Source organism: Centroberyx affinis, unplaced genomic scaffold (genome assembly GCF_046629955.1).
Source record: "Centroberyx affinis isolate AG114_WGS23_722 - 3 ecotype Tasmania unplaced genomic scaffold, CSIRO-AGI_Caff_v1 ptg000309l_1, whole genome shotgun sequence".
NCBI lineage: Eukaryota > Metazoa > Chordata > Actinopteri > Beryciformes > Berycidae > Centroberyx > Centroberyx affinis.
In genome coordinates, this window is record NW_027278986.1 from 145,684 (window position 1) to 166,250 (window position 20,567).

The following is a 20,567-nucleotide window of genomic DNA, read 5'->3' on the forward strand; positions in this document are numbered from 1 at the left end:
TCCATTCTTTAGTCTATCCATCCAACTATGTATCCATTTATTTGTCCACTGATTCCATCTATCAATCTGTCCATTCTAAAGTCCATCCATTTTTCCATTTATGTCCATCCAATCATCTATCCATCCACTTCCATCTAGTTATCCTTTGATCCGGCTCTCAATCCAACCACATCCCCATTCATGGGATGGGACGCTCTTAAGATGGATGTATTTTTACGTAAAGATCTTTCTTAGTACAGCTTTAAGAGAGAATGTGCGGGCACCACCTCAGAAACACTGCCATGCAATGGATCACTGATGATATTCAGCCATTTGTCCAAATTGAACCAAGGAGATAGTGGGGAGGTAAACTGCTGCTTTCGCTTGCTTCTCTTCAAAAAAAATCTACAATTAGTGAGGAGGATGCATTCAATTGCATTCTGTATCCCAAACTAAATCCCTGCATCCCTCCTAGAAAGGAGTTGTGGCATCAAGTGAAAGCCAAGGACAGATAGCCAGGTCAGATTTTCGGAGTTTCACTAAATGAGTTCTATCAGTTTACTTGTCTTTCCTTAACCAAACGCCCTGGCAATGCAGTGGTGAAGTGTTTCCCCGTGCTCAGTAGTGTCCTCGATGGTAGGGAGGAAAGACAAATCCTGCGATTCCACTGTCTGCGTGAGCCGGGAATGCCGAGTTGATATTTGTGTCCTTTGTAGAGAACGGTCCTCCCGAGTTTGACCTAACTTCTTAGGAAATGTAAGAACAGAGAACATCTTTACAGTTTGAGATGGGTAGGCGTTCATTTTCCCGGCTGTTTCAACCGTCTCTGGATGATACACTACAGCGCTGTTAGTTTGTCCTAGCGAGTTTGGACTTGATGTGTCATTGTCGCAGTGAATCTTGGGGTGTCCCGTTTGCTCTCGTCGGCCAGGTCACCGGCCGATGCATCCTCGAAACTCTGAGGTTGGCAATTAAACTTCTGGCATTCCGTCTTCGTGTCCTTTTCTTTTGGAGTTGTACTTTGGCCGTTAGATATTATGTCAAACACGATATGGAGAACGCACGAGAATGCACGAGAAAGCATACTGAGAAAAATCTTGTATCCAATTTCCCTGTGGTGCCGCATTAAATATCTTTCCTACTGCTATGCCACACCTTCAAATCTTGCCTTACAATAAGAAGTGGAGGAATTAGAGAGGCCGTCTTGTAGTGATGGTGGTTCCCTCCATAAATCACACATATCAAGAGGTAGGGTGTTGCAGTAAATATGTTCCCCTTGCTGCTATGTCAGCCTTGCCATGGTTCCGTGGGCATATAGTATGAGGGAAGAGACTTCCTGGGGTAACAGTAAATATGCTCCCCCTCTCTTTACTAGTGCCCATTATTATTTCCAATGGATACAGTTAACAGCAGAACTTCCTATGGTGTAACAGTACTGCTTCTTCTCAGTGCTCATGATGGTTCCCCGCCCTCCACATGGTGGGCGATGAAGGGAGGGCATGTTCTCCCTCGCCCATGGTGGTAAGGTAAGGAATCCCAGTGAGCGTGCTCAGTAGCGCCCCCTCTGGTTTGCCCTGGACATGGTGAGCGGCAGAGAGACGGAGGAGAGAGAGGAGACCTCCCAGTAGAGGGAGCGAGAGAGGAAGAGCTGGTAGAGAATCACCATGGAGATGGCCTGGCAGAGGATCACACCGATCGTCACCACCTGGAGAAGGAGAGACGACACGGGGAGGGAAGAAAGAGAGAGGGAGATAGAAAGAGATGGAGGGAGAGGCAGGAGGGGGTACAATATAAGCAAGTAAGCGTGAGTGAAAGATTGAAGAGAGGAAGAGAGAGGCGAGGGGAGACAGTAATTAAACGAGAAAGAAAGGAGAGGGAGAAAGACAAAAAAAGTGAATGGGTCAGTCAGTTTGAAATCAAAATAATGCAGTCCTAATCTTTATATAGCGGCTTTACAGTCTCCCAGCAGCTTTTCTGGCTCCATCATGGACGTCCACTGGAGAATTGGCTTTGCACAAATAATGTCTAAATATATAAGAACCAGGCTGGAACTATGGGGGCTAACTCACTCTCTTTTTGTTTTTTGTACAAATTTCAATGGCATTTCCAGTGACATGGGGGTGAGTAGTTGACTGAATTTTCATTTTGGGGTGAACTATTCCTTTAATGTTAACATGCTAATGCTAGCTACTATCAGCTACTAGCTATGTAACATTAGCTACTGTGCAAATCAGATGTGTCAACCAAGGTTATTATCGTTAACGAAAACTAACAAAATAACGAAAACTAGGCGTGAAAAAACATTTTCGTTAACTGAAATAAAAATAAAAACGACGAGGCTTTACAAAAAAACGATAACTGAAACTGTATTGTGTGTTTACATAACTAACTAAAATAAACTAAAATTATAGAGAAAATGTCTTTAGTTTTCATCTTTGTCAATGTATTTCATACATAAGCCTAGTATTTAGAATTTTTGAATCTCGCCCCTGACAAATACTCCATAAAAAAGACGAAAACTAACACTGAAACTAATAAAAACTAAACTAAAACTAAGCATTTTCAATAAACAAAAACTAAACTAAGCTAGCAAACCCGCTTTAAAAACGAATTAAAACTAAACTGAAATTGAAAACGAAAAGTCAAAACGAAATAAAAATAAAAACTAATGAAAAATGCAAAACTATAATAACCCTGGTGTCAACAAGAAGACAGCGATGGTTATCTGGCCAGATGCCACAGTTAGCTAGCTAGCTAACACGCTGACATTACCAAAACACAAAATCTGATCAGTTCCCAGTCCAAAACAGCACTGGATTATTAATTTGCACTGCATTGTCGTATGCCCACATTCACATGTTCTGTTTATGAAATAAAAAATCTATAGGGAAATACTTCATCTTAGTCTCGTGTGTTGATCAGAGCTGTGATTAAAGGGTTGGGTGGGCCGCGGAAGATTTTCAGATTTCAAATTGGGCCGCGGCATTGTTAAGTTTGGGAATGGCTGCTGTAGACTGTGGTAGACACTTGTTTGTTTGTCTGCGTTCGAACCTTCTCCTTCTGGTACTCGTTGAAGACGACAGAGATGAGGACGAGGACGGGATGACAGAGGAACCACAGGAAGCATCCCTGCAGGAAACACAAGTTACACCACAGGACATTTGGTACAATTGTTACACAATAGGACATATTCAAGAATAGACAGTTACAACATATGGTATATTCTATGACACCTATTACACCTAGTCTTTGCATCAAATATCGCGATAGTTCGTGAATATCGCAATATTTTCCGCGGTATTGAATATCGCTTGGTTGATGTACATAAAACATCTCATTTAGAAGAATTAATATAAAATACCAAAACATTTTTAGAATTGTTTTGGTATCGTTGTTGAGAAATTGCTGAGACGAAAACTCGACTGACCTCCCTTCCTCCGTATAATATCGTATATCGAAATATTTTGGCAGGACAGCATTGTGATATTAAATGTTGGATATTGCCCAAGCCTAGTTACACCACAGGACATATTCTACAATTGTTACAATGTAGGACATATTCTGTGATGGTTACACAAGACGACATGTTCTACAAACGCTACAACATAGGACATCTATAATAGCCAGTTACAACATAGGACATATTATATGATAGTCAGTTACACAGTATATTCTACAATATTACACCAGAGGACATCTTTTGTAATAGTTACAACATAGTAGGGCTGGGCGATAATTCAATATTATCGTTTATCGTCTTTCAGTGGAATCATATCGTGATGATATGAAGATATTTTTATATCCTGACACACATTTCTGCTGTCTGAATTGATGATGACAAGCAAATTTTACATAAAAATGAGGTATGGTAGGAATATTATTTGAAAATTTCAGTTTTGTTTGACATCACACCTAACATTACCATTTGGTTCAATGAGATGAACATTAATTTGATTATTTAACGTGATTTTGTATACATGAACTATATCGTGATATATATTGATATTGAGAAAAATCCTTTACACCAAAAGACATAGTCTACTCTATAATAGCCAGTTCCACCACAGGACATAAAGCTATTATTACCTCTTTGAAGTTGGAAGGAGGTTATACTGATAACAGAACTAATAATAAATGATAAACTTAGACTACTGATATAGAACTGTGTGCATATAAAGTAGTTTACCTTGGCGAAGGTGAGGTAGAAGTCTCTTTTCAGGGTGCTCCTCTCGGTGGAGATGATCTGGTAGAGGACAGAGGCCAGCAGGAGGGCCAGGATGACTCTCAGGGCGATGAGGAGGATCCCGGCCAGACTCCGCTGGGCGTGGTAGCTGTGATGTTCAGTCTCGGAGTCTGAATACTGCTCCCACAGCAGCAAAACGCCCTGAAAACACCACCAAGAATTAACTCTTCTAGTTCAAACAGCTCCGGGATGGTTAAGAATCTGATCATATCCATCATATCAGAGGTGGACCACACTGACTGGACCAGATGTGATATTTAATAAAAGGACAATATCGGCCCCATATATCAGCTAAACAAGATATGGGTCTAACCCGAGTGTTAGCTTTAATGCGTACCTGTGTTACGACCCCCCCAACAGCGACGGCCCTGGAGGCTGGAGACGAGTCCCACTGCAGAGGCCTGGACTGAGTCTTCCTGCCTCGACTCAGAGTCCAACCCATACACAGGCTCAGTAACATGTACAGCATGGATACCTGGGATACCATATCCCAGACTGCACAGGGACAGGAGGGGAAAAGAAGAGGGAACATAACAAAAATTCAATTCCCGTCCATTCCTCTTATTGTTAGCATTACGGAGTCAAGGTTCAGAAGCAGACAAAAAACAGATGGAGAGAATTGGAAAAGGAAAAAAAGAATTGGAAATATTTAAGAAAGAGAGAGAGAGAGAGGGAATGTGAGGACCTACACTCTGCTAGGCTGCCCATCAACGGAAAACCAACGCCGTCCCTGGAATACCTGCAGCAGAGGAAGAGGGAACAGAAGGCCAAGCTAAAACATTACAGCATTATTTCATATCTTTCAGTATTATTTCATATCCGAGTTTCAATCACAGGTGCAGGTGTGTGTGTGTGTGTGTGTTTGTATGCCTTCCAGTGTCTCTGCATTAGGATTCGACCGATTTTTAAAGCCTAATGCCAATACCGATATTTTTGGATTGAACTATGCTTTGTGCCGATAATCAATATCTTCAAATTTGACCACTTTCATGCCAAAAAATTCCAAGTATTCAGTGTTTCCCCCAGAACTGTATTCTTGTCAGGGTGGAAAAGCCTCTGAAACAGTATTTAGACCATCATGGGACACTAAAACTCTCCACTGAAAGTCATACTAATGAAATTCTTTTCGGTGGGTCAGCAGTTCCTTAAGGCAGGGTGAGGCAGGTTTTACAGACCGAAACCCATGAAGCTGCTGAGTAAAAAAAGAAGGAGCCTCCATCGTATCGGAAGTGGACGACACTGATATCCTTTTTTTTTTTTAACTTTGTTTATTGGATTTTCAACGTAACCAGCATTTATACAATAATTGCACTTGTAAGTTATTTAGTAGGAATATAGAACAACACATCAACAACAACAATACGACAAGACAAGGTAACCACAAAAAGGAAAAAAAAAAAGAAAAAATACAATACAGTCCTCCTTAATGTCCTAGATGTCGTGTATACACATGCCAGGCCTCTTACATCACCAGAATGTGTCATGTTCTCACCTCCATCCAACAAGGATAAAGATACAATATATATATAAATATAAATACACATCACTCTGGAACTGTAGGGAAATGTAGTCGCTTAACATAAGAAAAGAAGGGGGCCCACATGACACTGATATCCTGATATGCAGTTTTAATACAAGGCCAGCATCTGCATGATATATCAGCAGACTGAGGTGTGCTTGATTTACCTACCTTGCCAGATGGATGTAGTTGCAGAGAGCGGAGCCGCCCTGCAACGCCAGCGCTGTGGACAGCACTTTCAGGACAGTGTGCATGGGGCCACCTTTCCTCAGAGCCTGGTGCAGCGGCTGGATGTAGATGCAGGAGGCCACGAAGTAGGCCAGCAGCAGGAGGAAGTAGAAGCTGTGGAGTCCTGGGGTAGAGAGAGAGAGGGAAAGAGAGAGAGAGAGAGAGAGAGAGAAACATGTCATCCCCTTGCAAATGTCGCCGTTACCCTTTGGGTAAATCGGTAACAAATCGGTGATTGATTGTATTCTGGGAGTATTCTGGGATGTCTGACCTGCCTCCTCGGCACTGAAATGCTCCAGAGGGTTTCCTGCCGAGTCGGTGTTAAACAACAAGACGGTGAAACTGAGATCAGCATGAGAGGGAATCTCCATACCGTCCTGGAGAGAGAGAGAGAGAGAGAGAGAGAGAGAGAAAGAGATAGAGAGAGAGAGAATAATGAAAGTAATATGAGTAATTGCTGCTCCCAGTAATATTATTACTTTTAAAAATGAGTAACAAGTAGTAAGTAATATATTCCTTTTTTGAGTAACAAGACCAACACTGTTGTTAGACTACTACTACTACAAGGAGTATTACTAGTACTGCTACTTCTACTACTGTTTCTACTACTGCTGCTACTGCCAGTACTACTGTTTCTACTACTGTTTCTACCACTGTTTCTACTACTGCTTCTACTACTGTTTCTACCACTGTTTCTACTACTGCTTCTACTACTGTTTCTACCACTGTTTCTACTACTGCTACTACTGCCAGTACTACTGTTTCTACTACTGCCAGTACTACTGTTTCTACTACTGCTGCTACTGCCAGTACTACTGTTTCTACTACTGTTTCTACTACTGCTACTACTGTTTCTACTACTGCTGTTTCTACTACTACTATTGTTTCTACTACTGTTTCTACTACTAGTACTACTACTACTACTACTACTGTTTCTACTACTACTACTGTTTCTACTACTGCTACTACTACTGTTTCTACTACTACTACTACTACTACTACTACTACTACTACTACTGTTTCTACTACTACTACTACTACTGTTTCTACTACTGCTACTACTACTGTTTCTACTACTGTTTCTACTACTACTACTACTGTTTCTACTACTACTACTACTGTTTCTACTACTGCTACTACTACTGTTTCTACTACTACTACTACTGTTTCTACTACAGCTGCTACTACTGTTTCTACTACTACTACTACTACTACTGTTTCTACTACTACTACTACTGTTTCTACTACTACTATTTCTACTACTACTGTTTCTACTACTGCTGCTACTGCCAGTACTACTGTTTCTACTACTGTTTCTACTACTGCTGCTACTGCCAGTACTACTGTTTCTACTACTACTACTGCTGCTACTGCCAGTACTACTGTTTCTACTACTGTTTCTACTACTACTACTACTGTTTCTACTACTGTTTCTACTACTACTACTGCTGCTACTGCCAGTACTACTGTTTCTACTACTGTTTCTACTACTGTTTCTACTGTTTCTACTACTACTACTACTGTTTCTACTACTGTTTCTACTACTACTGCTGCTACTGCTAGTACTACTACTACTACTACTACTGTTTCTACTACTACTACTACTGTTTCTACTACTGCTGCTACTGCCAGTACTACTGTTTCTACTACTGTTTCTACTACTGCTGCTACTGCCAGTACTACTGTTTCTACTACTGTTTCTACTACTGCTGCTACTGCTAGTACTACTACTACTACTGCTTCTACTACTGCTTCTACTACTGTTTCTACTACTGTTTCTACTACTACTACTACCAATTATTATAATAATAATAGTAATACTACTACTATTAATACTATTGTTACCTGACATGTGTATCTGTCAGCGTAGAGGGCCTGCCAGGCTGTAGGGGAGGACTGACGAGGAATTGTCTGGTTGTGTTCCTCCTGACTGAGAGAAACTGGAGGAGGAGGGAGAGGAAGAGGAGGAGGAGGAGGAAGAAGAGGAAAGCAGTGAGATGTGGTGATAGTTTAGAGGAGGGTGGGCAGGAGATGGAGAGGGAGGACAAGGGTGGGATTAAGAACAAATGGCGAACATCAAATAGAGGAGAAGAGGAGGTGGTTAGTAATCAGCTCTGTGTATGTGTGTGGCACACAAGGGTTTAAAAGCTGATATTGATATGTTTGCATCGTAGCTGCCAATAGACAAAATGTTCTGCCAATATTCAATATCTTTAAATCTGACCATTTTCATGCCAAACATTCCAAGTATTAAGTGTTTCCCCCAAAATTGTATTCTTGTCAGGGGGGGGAAACCTCTGAAACAGCATCTAGACCATCACGGGACACTAAAACAAGATGTGATTTTTAAGAATAGGCCAATATCGGCTATATATATATGAGTCTAGCCCTAGTACTTACTGGTGAGCTGGGCTCTAGCAAGCCTCTCAGAGCAGCTGAGGTTGTCCAGGCCTTCGTCCATATCCTGGTACAGCAGCAGTCTGGACTCTTTCTCCACAGCTAGAGGAGAGTTGTCCAGCCTGCACACCAACAGACCATGATCTCCTAGAGAGAGACCAGAGAGAGGAGGAGGGCGAGTGGATCAGATGGGTGATAGGATGAATGGACATGTGTTGCACTTGGTTCATTTAGGTTCACACTGCCCAACAGTCATCTCAAGTGTTGTCGTCATCTGGGGGCTTTCGGTTTATATTTGGATCCATGTTTTTTTCTTCCTCTATGGCAAAAATCAATGGATTTTGGATAGGGCTGAACAATTAATCGAAATTTTATCGAAATCGCAATATGGGGGGGGGGGGGCAATATTTGTTAAAGGTGAAATGTGTGTCAAAATAGCATTTTAAATGAAATATTGTGGTGCTGCAGAGATGTCCTGGCCTACACATCATATTCTACAGACTTAAGAAAACATCTTTGTTTGGTACAGATCCCCGCAAAAATCACACCATAATCATTTTAATACATTTTTCAATGAAAATGAGAATAATGATGTCAAAATTACCATTCCCTCTAATATCGCAAATCATATCGCAATTGCAATATCAGTCAAAATAATCGCAATTAGATATTTTTTCAAAATCGTTCAGCCCTAATTTTGGATCACGTTTGACAATTGTTCTGTTCTTAAAAGGGGTGAAGTAATGTCAGCAGAAATGACCTATGACAGTTATTACAAGTTATTACATTTTCAGCTTCAAAGCCCATCTCAACAATAAAAGAAACTTGCAGTATATAGCAAAAACAAAACAAACCCTCTAAAACGGTCAATATTAGCACTGGATGTAGTTAAAGGCAATCATTTTCACATTTGACTGAAAGGAGGCGGGATCCAGAATCCCTTATTTGAGCCAAAAAATGATGTCATGTTTGAGAGGACAATTAGAAGAGAACCAGGGCTTGTAAACAGAAGTCACATGACTCATAAGTTGCTCATTTGTTGGACAGAGTCTTGGTAACCCGTCATCCCACCAGGTTAGGGGTGTGGCTTAATATGAAGAAATAGCTGAACATGAGCACTGAGCATCAGTCCAGACTTCATTTTGTTCTGCTAGGCTTTCCAAGCATGAGGAGCTGCTGGCTATCAGATGTCAACATCCGTCTCCTTCTAAACCCTGGTGTTTTGAGGTTGTTTCCTGTAGTTTGTTGAGATTACGATTTCACTCCTAACCAACCGCACCTCACTTCTCTTGTTAGAGGACTGAGTCTCACATTTTCAGGCGTCTCGGTGCCGTTATTTGGTGTCACCCGAGTTCAAATGACATTGTTCTCCCCTGGACAAACCGAGCTAAAGGAGGAAACGCTCCAGAATTCAAATAAACCGCTCAGGACATGCCTGGCGTGAACGCTTCCCAAGACACGTTGGCCTGAGCATCGAACGTGTTCCCTAGGGTTGCCTAGTGTAGAGGCACCGCCTTTCAATCGGGCAAGCATCCACCCCGCTGACCTCTGACCTCCCTGTGGAGAGGAGGCGAGAGAACAGACTATTTCCCTACTGGGATCGGCGTCTGTCCTGGAAGCGGAAGGTCTCAGGTTCAATCCCAGCAACGGCCATGCGACCTGTCAAAGTGGCCTTGAGCAAGTCACTGAACCCCCTAACTGATCACTTTGGATAACATCAGCTAAATCAGTGATTCTCACCCTTTTTCATATCAAGGACCCCTAATGTAGCCCACATTAGGGCCACGGACCCCCAGTTGATGAGATACTGTCTCTCTGACCAAAATCTGAGAATATTTTTAATGCTAGATATTATTTTGTCCAGAATTCCATGACTATCTGTATTGTAGGTAGAGAGATAACAGTGAAACTATGATCAAAATAGTCATTCTTCTACATTCTCTAACTGTGTTCTTGTAAATGAAATAATGGTGAAGTTTAAAAATTCATGAATTTGCTGGGGACCCCCTGGAACCCCCACAAGGACCCCTGGTGGTCCCCGGACCCCACGTTGAGAGCCACTGAGCTAAATGACTAATGTAAATCCTCTGATGGAGCTGTTGAAAACCAGACTTCAGCAGCAAACTGATCAAGAGGAACTTCTGTGTGGCTGTGAAACGAAGGAGTAACGGCTACTCATCAATGCAAACATCGCCATCAGCTGAAGTGATTTGATAAGCTAGTTGCATTGATGGGTGAGTCAGTGGCAAGTTAAAAGAGCAAGAAAAGCAACAGTGCTGGTGAAAACACAAAAGCAGTGAATTACACAAATGCATCCCCGTCATGTTTGACTGTACAGTAATGATTAACCACGGCGTTATCAGAAGTGACACGTTAGCAGCAACACGTCCAGTATCATTACCTTGGTACATGAATTTAGTGATGAACTGGCCGTTCTGCTCTCTCGCCACTTCGCTCTTAAAAAGTCCCGTTACGGTTTTTCCAAAAGCCTCCGGACTCCAAAGCACAGCAGCTACAAGGGCGGCTATTAAATAAGACATGTTTTCCTATTGTCATTGGACGCTATCAATAAATAAACGTTAGCTAATCAATTGAATGGTCCACGAAGCCAGAAGTGAAGCAGCGGTGTCAAGCTAGCTAGAATTAGCCAGGATAAAACGGGAGTTAAGGCGATTTTACCTTCAAAATAAAAGCACAAAACGTGTCACTTGAAAAAAGGGAACAATTAAGAATTGGGGTGTATAGAACAACACAAAAAATCATAAAGACACACTCACTGGAATCATTACACCAGATTAAGAGGATATCTATTATCTGAAATAAATCCATTTAAACTCATAACAGCGGCACAAAACGTTCCCAAAGTCAATAAGGTTTATATTTTGAAAGCGGTGAGCGGAAGTTTTACCATTGTATTCCAACTAGCTTAACACTGGTAAACATTGCCCAGCCTAGTCGGCACTGTTTTACAGTTTGATTGATTTAGAATTTACCCTATCAGAGAACAAGGTATTTTAGGCGTCACAAATTACAACCAATCAGAGAGCAGACTGAAGCTGCACTAAAACAGTCACGCGTCCCGCCCAGTTTCCTACGTGTCCACACTACCGTAAAACGGCTACTGACTGTCGCAAGCTACACAACGTATCTACTGTACTAAAGAAGAGTACCGTTAAACACTCCAGATATCCAGCAGGCTGGAGAATCACATTAACAATAGAACAGCTAAATCTCCCATGTTGGAGTGTATAAATGAGTAAAGATGCAGTTATTGCGTCGATAGGAGACCTTACTGTGACTTGACATCACCAGCTGATGTCAAGTGTTGTTATGACCAGAAGATGGACTTCAACAGGACTGTTCTGGTGACTGGAGGCTCTGGATTCATGTGAGTTCGTGGATTCATGTAGCCTAATTCATACAGTCTCATAATTAACACATTTATCATTTGAATAACGAGGTACAAGTGGTATCAGAAGTTAACTGTTAACTGTATCAGAAGAAACTTTACCCCTCTTCGGTGTCACACCAAGCTCTATTCAAAATTTGACAATTTAATACCGCCTCGTTTATCGGTAAACAAACACACCTCAAAGAACATGACTTGAGACATTTTGATGAATCATAGTTATATTGTAGTAAATTCGGCATTCACCTGATTCACAAAGTAGCACTTTATCTCAATTAAATCTCAACTTTTGGCTGGCTTCCGCCCCCCACGAGAAGCTATATTTTGGCCGAGGAAGACGAAGGAATAACATTCGAACCAGTTCGAAAAGTTGTAATTCTATTGAAACAAGTGCTGCTTAGTGTATTGGATGCACGCCGAATTGAAGACAGTCTCCTTACTATTTTCTTTATTTATTTATTATATATTTATTTTTTTCTGACGCAGCCTGGTTGCTATCACTTGTAGGACACAGTTACATTTTACAGACGACATACAGAAGTGCAGTTTGACGGGGCGCGTGCAGGGACTCAAAGCTGTGCCCCTGTGGTTACAGGGCCATCCTTCTTCATGTGTATAATAATTTGCGGCATGTCTCTCTCCAGTGGCTCCCATCTAGTGTGTTCTCTGGTCAACAGACACCCTGACTGGAGAATCATCAACTTAGATAATGTAAGTCCTTCTCCTCTTTCTCTCTGTGGGATAGGGTCAGTACTGTCCTTTTATTAAAAATCAGATCTGCTCCAGTCAGTGTGGTCCACCTCTGATATGATGAATAATGATGCAGTTTGATTGATTCCGTATTTATTGTAGAGTTGATCAATACTACACTGGTTGTCTATGGGAAGCCCTTAACCTGAACTGATTCTAACGAGACTTTTTGATCACTTGACTTTCACACAGGAATATATCAGTAGTAGTATCCTGGGTTTCAATGGAGAGTTTTAGTGTCTAAATCAGTGATTCTCAAGCTTTTTCATATCAAGGAGTACATATTAGGGCCACAGACCCCCATTTGATGACATTTTTTTTTCCTGACAATATTTTTATTGTTAGATATGTTATGTTGTTAGATATATTTTGTCCAGAATTCCATCACTATCTGTATTGTAGATAGAGATAACAGTGAAACTATGATCAAAACAGTCATTCTTCTACATTCTCTAATTGTGTTAACTTCTTGTAAATGAAATAATGCTGAAGTTTAGCAATTCATACATTTTCTGGGGACCTCCTGGAACCCCCCCCCAAGGACCCCTGGTGGTCCTCGGACCCCACGTTGAGAACCACTGGTCTAAATGCTGTTTCAGAGGCTTTCCCACCCGGACAAGAATACAATTCTAGGGGAAACACAGAATACTTGGAACTTTTGGAATTGAATATTGCAACAAAATATCAGCTATGGGCAGCTTCAATCCAAAAATATATTGGCCTTCAAAAAACGGAAAAATCATAAATGTGTATATGTGTGTGTGATCTCTTCCAGTTGGACTACTGCTGCAGCCCCAGGAGTCTGGAGAGTGTTGAAGATAGACTGAACTACACCTTCATCAGGGTGAGAACTGATGACATTTATATTAAATTATTAAAATTATATTACATGTCTTTCATATCGTACATATTTTCATTCATGTTTTTTTCTTTCTTCAATATGTTTGACTGCTGTTATTTTCATTTCCCTCGTGTTGTTATTTTCCCTGGTGTTTTTATATTTCCTCATGCTGTAATTATACTGTAACTCATATTGTTTTATGCATTTCATTCATAAATATGTGCACTTAATATGTTCTTGAACCATTGGAATTAGGGCTGGGCGATATGGACAAAATCAAATATCACAATTTCACCAAATACCTCGATATTGATATTGCAACAATATTGTAGGGATGACTATTGGTGCTTTCACAAAATATTTACACAATGAGATTTTTGATAAATAATCATCAGTAATGTGGATATAATGACTAAGTGGGTAAAGGCAAATAATAGAACAGCTAGAACAGTCTGGTAAGTTCAGAAAATGACATCACTTTACTGTAATGCAGCCTTTAAAACCAGGAAAAGACACTTATGCCATATCACCATATTACGATATCCAAAATCTAAGATGATATCTTGTCTCATATCACGATATTGATATAGTATCGATATATTGCCCAGCCCTAATTGGAATGGTCTCTCATTTGCTCTATTTTTATTTATATTCTATATTGCTTTGCTGTATCCTATTACTAATTGCTGCTTTAGCAAATTCCCCACAGAGATCAATAGAGTTAATTTAACTTCTTTTTTCTTGTGTAACTCTGTGTGTTTTATACTAGTCATATCTGCTCCTCTCTTTAACAGGGTGATGTGTGCAATCCATGGCTGGTCGACCACATCTTCAACACAGAAAACATCGATGTCGTCTTTCACCTGGCGGCCAAAACGCACGTTGGTGAGCAGCAGTTACTGAAAACAGGGTTAGACTGAAGTGGGGCTGATATTGTCCCTTTATTAAAAATGGGATCTGGTTCAGTCAGTATGAAGTTCATTATTGGCTTACCATGCGTTGCCTCCTCCTCCTCCTCCTCCTCCTCCCCTCTCCCCTCCCTCAGAGTCGTCCTTTGTATCTCCGTCCAGTTTCCAGCGGGTTAACATTGATGGGACCAGGGTTGTACTGGGAGCCGCCCACCAGGCCCGATACCGACCACAGCGCTTTGTCTATGTCAGCACAGACGAAGTCTATGGAGCCAGTCTGGACGTGGTCAGTACACACTAAGTGATCCATGGATTGTTTTTTTTGGGCTGAATGAGTAATTGATTGATTGATTGATTGGGGACCAGGGTTGGTGGGTTTGGTTGGTGGATGGGTGGGTTGGTCTGTTGGTTGGTTGGTTGGTTGCTTGGTCTGTCGGTCATTGGTTGGTTGATTGTTTGGTCTGTTGGTTGGTCTTTGTTGGTTGGTTGGTTGATGGATAGGTAGAACAACCCACCAGGTCTCTACTGATAAGGTCTATGGCACCAGTCTAGATCATCATCATTTTTTTTATATAGCCATACTGCTTGAAACAGGCTATACATTATAATTATTGATACAATACGATGCGTGGTTACAATTTATGGGTGGATGTAAGGTCATGTATTTTTTCTATGTGTCCTTTTCTTTATTATTTATTAATCAAGAACTCTATTTACATGCAGCCTACTGACCCCTCTTCACTTTTCCAGCTTTTGCTGTAGTAATTCTTTATTAGGAGAGTGTTGGTTCTGATATTCAATGGGCTAAGATACATCGTTTTGATGCAGGCTATTTATTGTTGTTGCTGTTGTCTTGATGCAGTCTGTGGTTACTGTTGTAATGTTATGAATAGATATTTTCTTTTTTCATATGTACTTTCTCTTTTTTAATATTGCATAAGAGAGAACTTTGTTTTCATGCAGTTTATTGTCCCCTCCCCTTTTTCTCCCTCTTCCAGCCTATGCTGTAGTAATTTCTGATGAGGGGAGTTTTGTTTAAGATATTTAATGGACTAATATATATTATTTCGATACAAGTTATTTATTATGGTTACTGATACCTTGATACAGCTTATTGGATGTGGTTACTGATGAAATATCATATTTATGTATCTATATATTTATGTATTTACTGCTCTTTTTTGTTGCATAGTTGGGAGCCCTACATGCAGCTTGTTGTCCCCTCCCCATTCTTCCAGCCTGTGCTGGATTAGTCCCTAATTAGAGAGGTTATTTAAGAGAATACAAGCCTTTGTACTGTTTGACTCTGATGAAGATGCACTTGGCATCAAAACGTTAGTCCTGTAATAAAGTTTGCTGCCTTTAATCCGTGTGCTCCAGTATACTTTGGACCATATCTCTGAAGTCCCTCCTGATACAAGATGGCTCTACTCTAAGAGCACTGGACAGGCCTACTGCTCCTTGTGAGTTGGTTGAAGTGCGTTAAACCTCTTCCTTCAACCAGTCTAGATCAGCTCAGCACATGATACTTATAAATCCTTGTACGTGCTGACCGGTTGAATGTGTAATGACTGACTGGAGATCAGTGGATTCCCATGCTAAACAGAGACAGACAGAGCTGGGATTCCTCATGTCTCTCCTGATGACGTTCACTGGATGTCTCCTCTGTAGGTGTTTGATGAGAGCAGTCCAATGAGGCCCTCCAACCCGTACTCCACTACTAAGGCTGCTGCTGAGTACCTGGTCAGATCTTACTGGGACAATTATAAGGTACACACACACACATACACACACACAGGCAGCAAGGCAGCTTCAGAATGGCAGGTTGTACTGAATCCCAAGTAGGGTTGCAAAATTCCGGGAATTTTCAAAGTTGGAAACTTTCCATGGGAATTAACGGGAATTTATGGGAATTAACGGGAATTTATGGGAATAAACGGGAATAAACCAGGAATTTACTAAATTGAAGGTATGCTCTTAATAGGGAACTTAAATATAGTTGGGGAAAATATATTTTAGCATAATCCTGACTAAAACAACCAGATATCATGCAAGTACAGTTGAATATCTATGCTATTCCTCAATCACATGCACACATAGCACACTGCTTACTGCAGGGCTGTTGAGACCACGCCCCCTACATGCAACTCAACATTCATGTTTTTGTTCTTCAATGAAAGAATTGATTGTTCAATAAAATATTTAACACTTGATAAAGTTCTACTTACAAATAAATCTGTTTTAATTGTATTATTTTGGATGGATGTCTGCTTATAACAAAACAAATATTTATGCTTGGATATGATACCTTTCCATTAAATTACCCTCAATTCCCAGTTAATTCCTATAAATTCCCATAAATTCCCATAAATTCCCATAATTCCCATGGAAAGTTTCCAATTTGGAATATTTCCAAAATTCCCCAGCTTAACTTCCCATGGAAATTTACCGGAAACTTTCCGGAAATTTACCGGAAATTTTCCACCCCTTTGCAACCCTAATCCCAAGGTGTAAATCCAGCCAGTAAGTGTACACAGAGTACCTATGAGTCCTTAAAAAGTCTGAAAAAGTCTTAAATTAAATGATCTAAATTGAAGGCCTTACAAAGCATTTATGTTGTAAATATGCAGCTATAAAATTAGATAGTGGTATTGACAGATTTTTTACATTCAGTGATATTTAGTTGAGGCAGAGTTTTTGCCAGCTTTGTTTTATTTTGTTTTTTTTAAATTAGTGTTAAATTTCTGAATCTTGCACAGACCCTGATACAGGTTATGTTCCTCACGGTTCCCCTGTTAACGCCGGTCTGCTTTTACATCACCAGTTTCCCATCATCATAACCAGGAGCAACAACATCTACGGGCCCAGGCAGTACACTGAGAAGGTACAGTATACTGTCTGACCCTGCTGCCGCTGCTTCGGGTTTTCAGAACCAACAGTGAATGGAGGTTATTGTTGTAACCTATGGATCGAACCTCCATTCATTATGTGTTTGCGATATCTCAGAAACTACTCATTGAATTTTGACAGAACCAAGGTTATTATAGTTTTGCATTTTTCATTAGTTTTTGTTTTTATTTTTATTTCGTTTTGACTGTTTGTTTTCAATTTCAGTTTAGTTTTAATTCGTTTTTAAAGCGGGTTTGCTAGTTTAGTTCATATTTTTTGAAAATGCTTAGTTTTAGTTTAGTTTTTATTAGTTTCAGTGTTAGTTTTAGTCTTTTTTTGTAATATGGGGTATTTGTCAGGGGCGAGATTCAAAAATTCAAAATATTAGGCTTATATATGAAATAAATTGACAAAGACGAAAACTAAAGACATTTTCTCTATAATTTGTTTATTTTAGTTAGTTTTGTAAACACACAATACAGTTTCACTTAGTTATCGTTTTTTTGTAAAGCCTCGTTTTTATTTTTATTTCAGTTAACGAAAATGTTTTTTCACACCTAGTTTTCCTTATTTAGTTAACGATAATAACCTTGGACAGAACTTGGAGGAATGGTGCATCTCACCGCTGATGCATGTTAGTTGTCAAAATTACATTGATTGGCCCAAGGGTGCCGCTCCAATTACAGGTGAAAATTAAAAAATGGTAATAACCAGTCATATCTCCAACACCACAAGTCTGAATGACATGAAATTTGGAGCACATATCTACTATTTCTGATCTACAAATTTGCCCCTAGGACCATCAATGTAGGTCATATTGGGTTTTCAGCCATTTTCAGTTACAGTTTCAATAGTTTTTCCCTTTGAAGTTTTTTTTTATTTATTTACTGATTGGTCCAAGGGATGATAATCAACCAATACCAAAAAGACTAATTAACGATGTAAATTAAGTTTATGAATTTTGTGACTGTCAATTTGTTACATATGTATGTACTGTGATGTCCACTTGATTTTTAGATCAGAATGGGATGCAACCCGATTTTCAGAGAAATCTCATCTCACATCGATAAACCGATTCTGTGCCTCCGACTGACTTTTCAAGCACTCAAACATTGTCTTGTTGTTTCAGGTCATTCCAAGATTTCTAACTCTCTTGCAAATGAACAAGAAATGGTAAGTGTTTTGTAACCTTTACTTATTCATCCTGCTCTATGTACATTTTCTTTACTGGTTTGGGGATTTGACCTGGCAACCCTCTAGTCATGAACTCACTTCCCCAATTGTTTCCCACAGTGTATATAAAGAGAAAAAAAAAACGTAAATGTGCTATTAAATCCAGATTCCTCTCATGCTCCTCTCTGCCTCAGCACCATCCAGGGAACCCTCCCGAAGTCCCGCCACTTCCTGTTTGTCGACGATGTCGTCGAGGCCTTCCTGGCGGTTCTGGAGAAGGGGATTGTGGGCGAAATCTACAACGTGGGGACAAGCTGCGAGGTTCCCATCACGCAGCTGGCCAGGGAACTGATCAAGATGGTGGGTGCAGTGGGGGGGGGGGGGGGTAATGTAAATATGTACAGAAAGTGTCTACACATGCAAACATGTTGTAAAAACTATTCACCTTATCATATATATTCAATTTGCAAATGTAGATAAGTACAGAACTTGTAGATTTGGATATGTTATGTTATTACTATCTGTATTTGTCAGGGGCGAGATTCAAAAAGGTAAAAAAAAATTGATAAAAAAAATAAAAAAAATTGGAAGATAGATTTCATATCCACCCAAAATACTAAGCTTATGTATGAAATAAATTGACAAAGACGAAAACTGAAGACATTTTCTCTATAATTTTAGTTTATTTTAGTTAGTTTTGTAAACACACAACACAGTTTCAGTCAGTTATCGTTTTTTGGTAAAGCCTCGTTTTTATTTTTATTTCAGTTAACGAAATGTTTTTTCACACCTAGTTCTCATTATTCCGTTAGTTTTCGTTAACGATAATAACCTTGGTACCAACTCATTCAGACAATGTGCAAAAATATACATATATATATAAAATACATGGAATTATGAAAAATCTGTGTGTGTGTTACAGGTAAAGAACGTGCCCGACTCTGAGCTTAATGACTGGCTGGAGTTTGTGCCTGACAGGTGAATCAAGTTTGATTGATTGCATATTTATTGTAGAATTGATCAATACTACACTGGTTGTCTATGGGAAGACCTTCACCTGAACTGACTCTAATGAGATGTCTTGATCACATTACACACAAGTAATTCATGAGGCTCAGAATCAAACATCTAGACTATCAATGAAAAATACAGAAGAGTCACAGAGTCTTGTCTTTAGCCCTAGTCTCTACTCCAAAACACTCTTTGAGTTTTAGCTTGAGAAGAAGCACAGGCCTACCTCACTTTGCCAGCCGTGACCCCGTCTGACCTTTGACCTCTGACCTGTAGGCCGCGGGTCGACCTGCGCTACCCCATCAGCTCCGAGAAGCTGCAACAGCTGGGGTGGAGAGCCGAGGTGTCCTGGGCCGAAGGCATCCGACAGACCGGTACAGCACTGTCATGATAATAAACACTGAAAATAGAATATGATAATGTTAAATAACCCGGGCTGATGGCACCACACAAAAAGAAAAAAGGAAGAAAAATCTACAGCCTTTGAAAAACAAGAGATAACAGAATTTTTCATTAAACGTGAGTAAAAACAAATTCAAGTTAAACAACTCCATAAACGCATTACAAGTGAATGGGGTACAGTCATAAATATAGCACCATTTATCAGAGGGTCATATTTAAGAAAAATGACATCATACCTCAGCTGTTTGGATGGTGTTTTTCACACTGGGCTGGTACAGTCATGTACACTGTATGTTTCAATTCTACTGTAAAATGTGGAGTGAAATAATGTAGTTCATACAAAATAATTAGCAAACAGGAATTATAATTTATGTTTTAATCAGGAATTTGCTGATTAAAACATAGGCTACTGTATATATTAAAGAATGCTGTAAATAGTATAAACAGTTACACTTAAACCAAGGTTTGACTGTGTGTGTGTGTGTGTGTCCTCCAGTCAAGTGGTACCAAGACAACCCAGACTTCTGGCCAGATGCATCAGAAGACCAAGGACCAATCGGCAGCAAGCTTGAAGATGCTACGGACCAATAAGGATGCACGATGCAGATTGAACTGAGATACCAAACAATGATTTTTATTTTCACTTATCGGAGCAAGTCTGGAAGCTGCAAATATTCAGTATTTCTTCTTCATTATTTTTTGGGGATATTTGTGTCAGATTCAGTCTTTTAATTTGACCATTTTCATGCCCAAAAAAACAAAAAAAATTACTCAGTGTTTGAATTTTATTCTTGTCAGGGTGGAAAAGCCTCTGAAAC

General features: G+C 40.0%; 2 protein-coding genes across 2 annotated transcripts; one reads left to right on the forward strand and one right to left on the reverse strand.

Moving 5' to 3' along the window:
* Nucleotides 1–1,528: 1,528 nt before the first annotated feature.
* Nucleotides 1,529–10,906, reverse strand: gpr180 (G protein-coupled receptor 180). The gene is made up of 10 exons (XM_071515122.1): nucleotides 10,768–10,906; nucleotides 8,370–8,513; nucleotides 7,815–7,909; nucleotides 6,241–6,346; nucleotides 5,913–6,093; nucleotides 4,912–4,961; nucleotides 4,560–4,717; nucleotides 4,166–4,363; nucleotides 3,031–3,108; nucleotides 1,529–1,684 (listed from the first exon to the last, which is right to left on the reverse strand). The coding sequence occupies exons 1-10, from the start codon at nucleotides 10,904–10,906 to the stop codon at nucleotides 1,529–1,531; spliced, it is 1,305 nt and encodes a 434-aa protein (XP_071371223.1).
* A 622-nt stretch (nucleotides 10,907–11,528) lies between these two features.
* LOC139640909 (dTDP-D-glucose 4,6-dehydratase-like) lies at nucleotides 11,529–20,385 on the forward strand. Its single transcript, XM_071515108.1, has 12 exons — nucleotides 11,529–11,754; nucleotides 12,420–12,486; nucleotides 13,301–13,369; nucleotides 14,161–14,251; nucleotides 14,412–14,560; nucleotides 15,946–16,044; nucleotides 17,099–17,158; nucleotides 18,293–18,336; nucleotides 18,531–18,696; nucleotides 19,259–19,314; nucleotides 19,624–19,721; nucleotides 20,246–20,385. The coding sequence occupies exons 1-12, from the start codon at nucleotides 11,708–11,710 to the stop codon at nucleotides 20,338–20,340; spliced, it is 1,041 nt and encodes a 346-aa protein (XP_071371209.1). The 5' UTR covers nucleotides 11,529–11,707; the 3' UTR covers nucleotides 20,341–20,385.
* The last annotated feature ends 182 nt before the right edge of the window (nucleotides 20,386–20,567 follow it).

What these genes read in the sequence shown, in the direction of transcription:
- gpr180 (XM_071515122.1), bottom strand. Translation starts at nt 10,906, where the DNA reads ATGTCTTATTTAATAGCCGCCCTTGTAGCTGCTGTGCTTTGGAGTCCG. An exon ending in GATGGGCAGCCTAGCAGAGT is followed by an intron (nt 4,718 to 4,911) that starts GTAGGTCCTCAC and finishes GTCCCTGTGCAG; the next exon opens with TCTGGGATATGGTATCCCAG. An exon ending in TTGGGGGGGTCGTAACACAG is followed by an intron (nt 4,364 to 4,559) that starts GTACGCATTAAA and finishes TGGTGTTTTCAG; the next exon opens with GGCGTTTTGCTGCTGTGGGA.
- LOC139640909 (XM_071515108.1), top strand. Translation starts at nt 11,708, where the DNA reads ATGGACTTCAACAGGACTGTTCTGGTGACTGGAGGCTCTGGATTCAT. An exon ending in ACTGGAGGCTCTGGATTCAT is followed by an intron (nt 11,755 to 12,419) that starts GTGAGTTCGTGG and finishes GTCTCTCTCCAG; the next exon opens with TGGCTCCCATCTAGTGTGTT. An exon ending in TGAACTACACCTTCATCAGG is followed by an intron (nt 13,370 to 14,160) that starts GTGAGAACTGAT and finishes TCTCTTTAACAG; the next exon opens with GGTGATGTGTGCAATCCATG.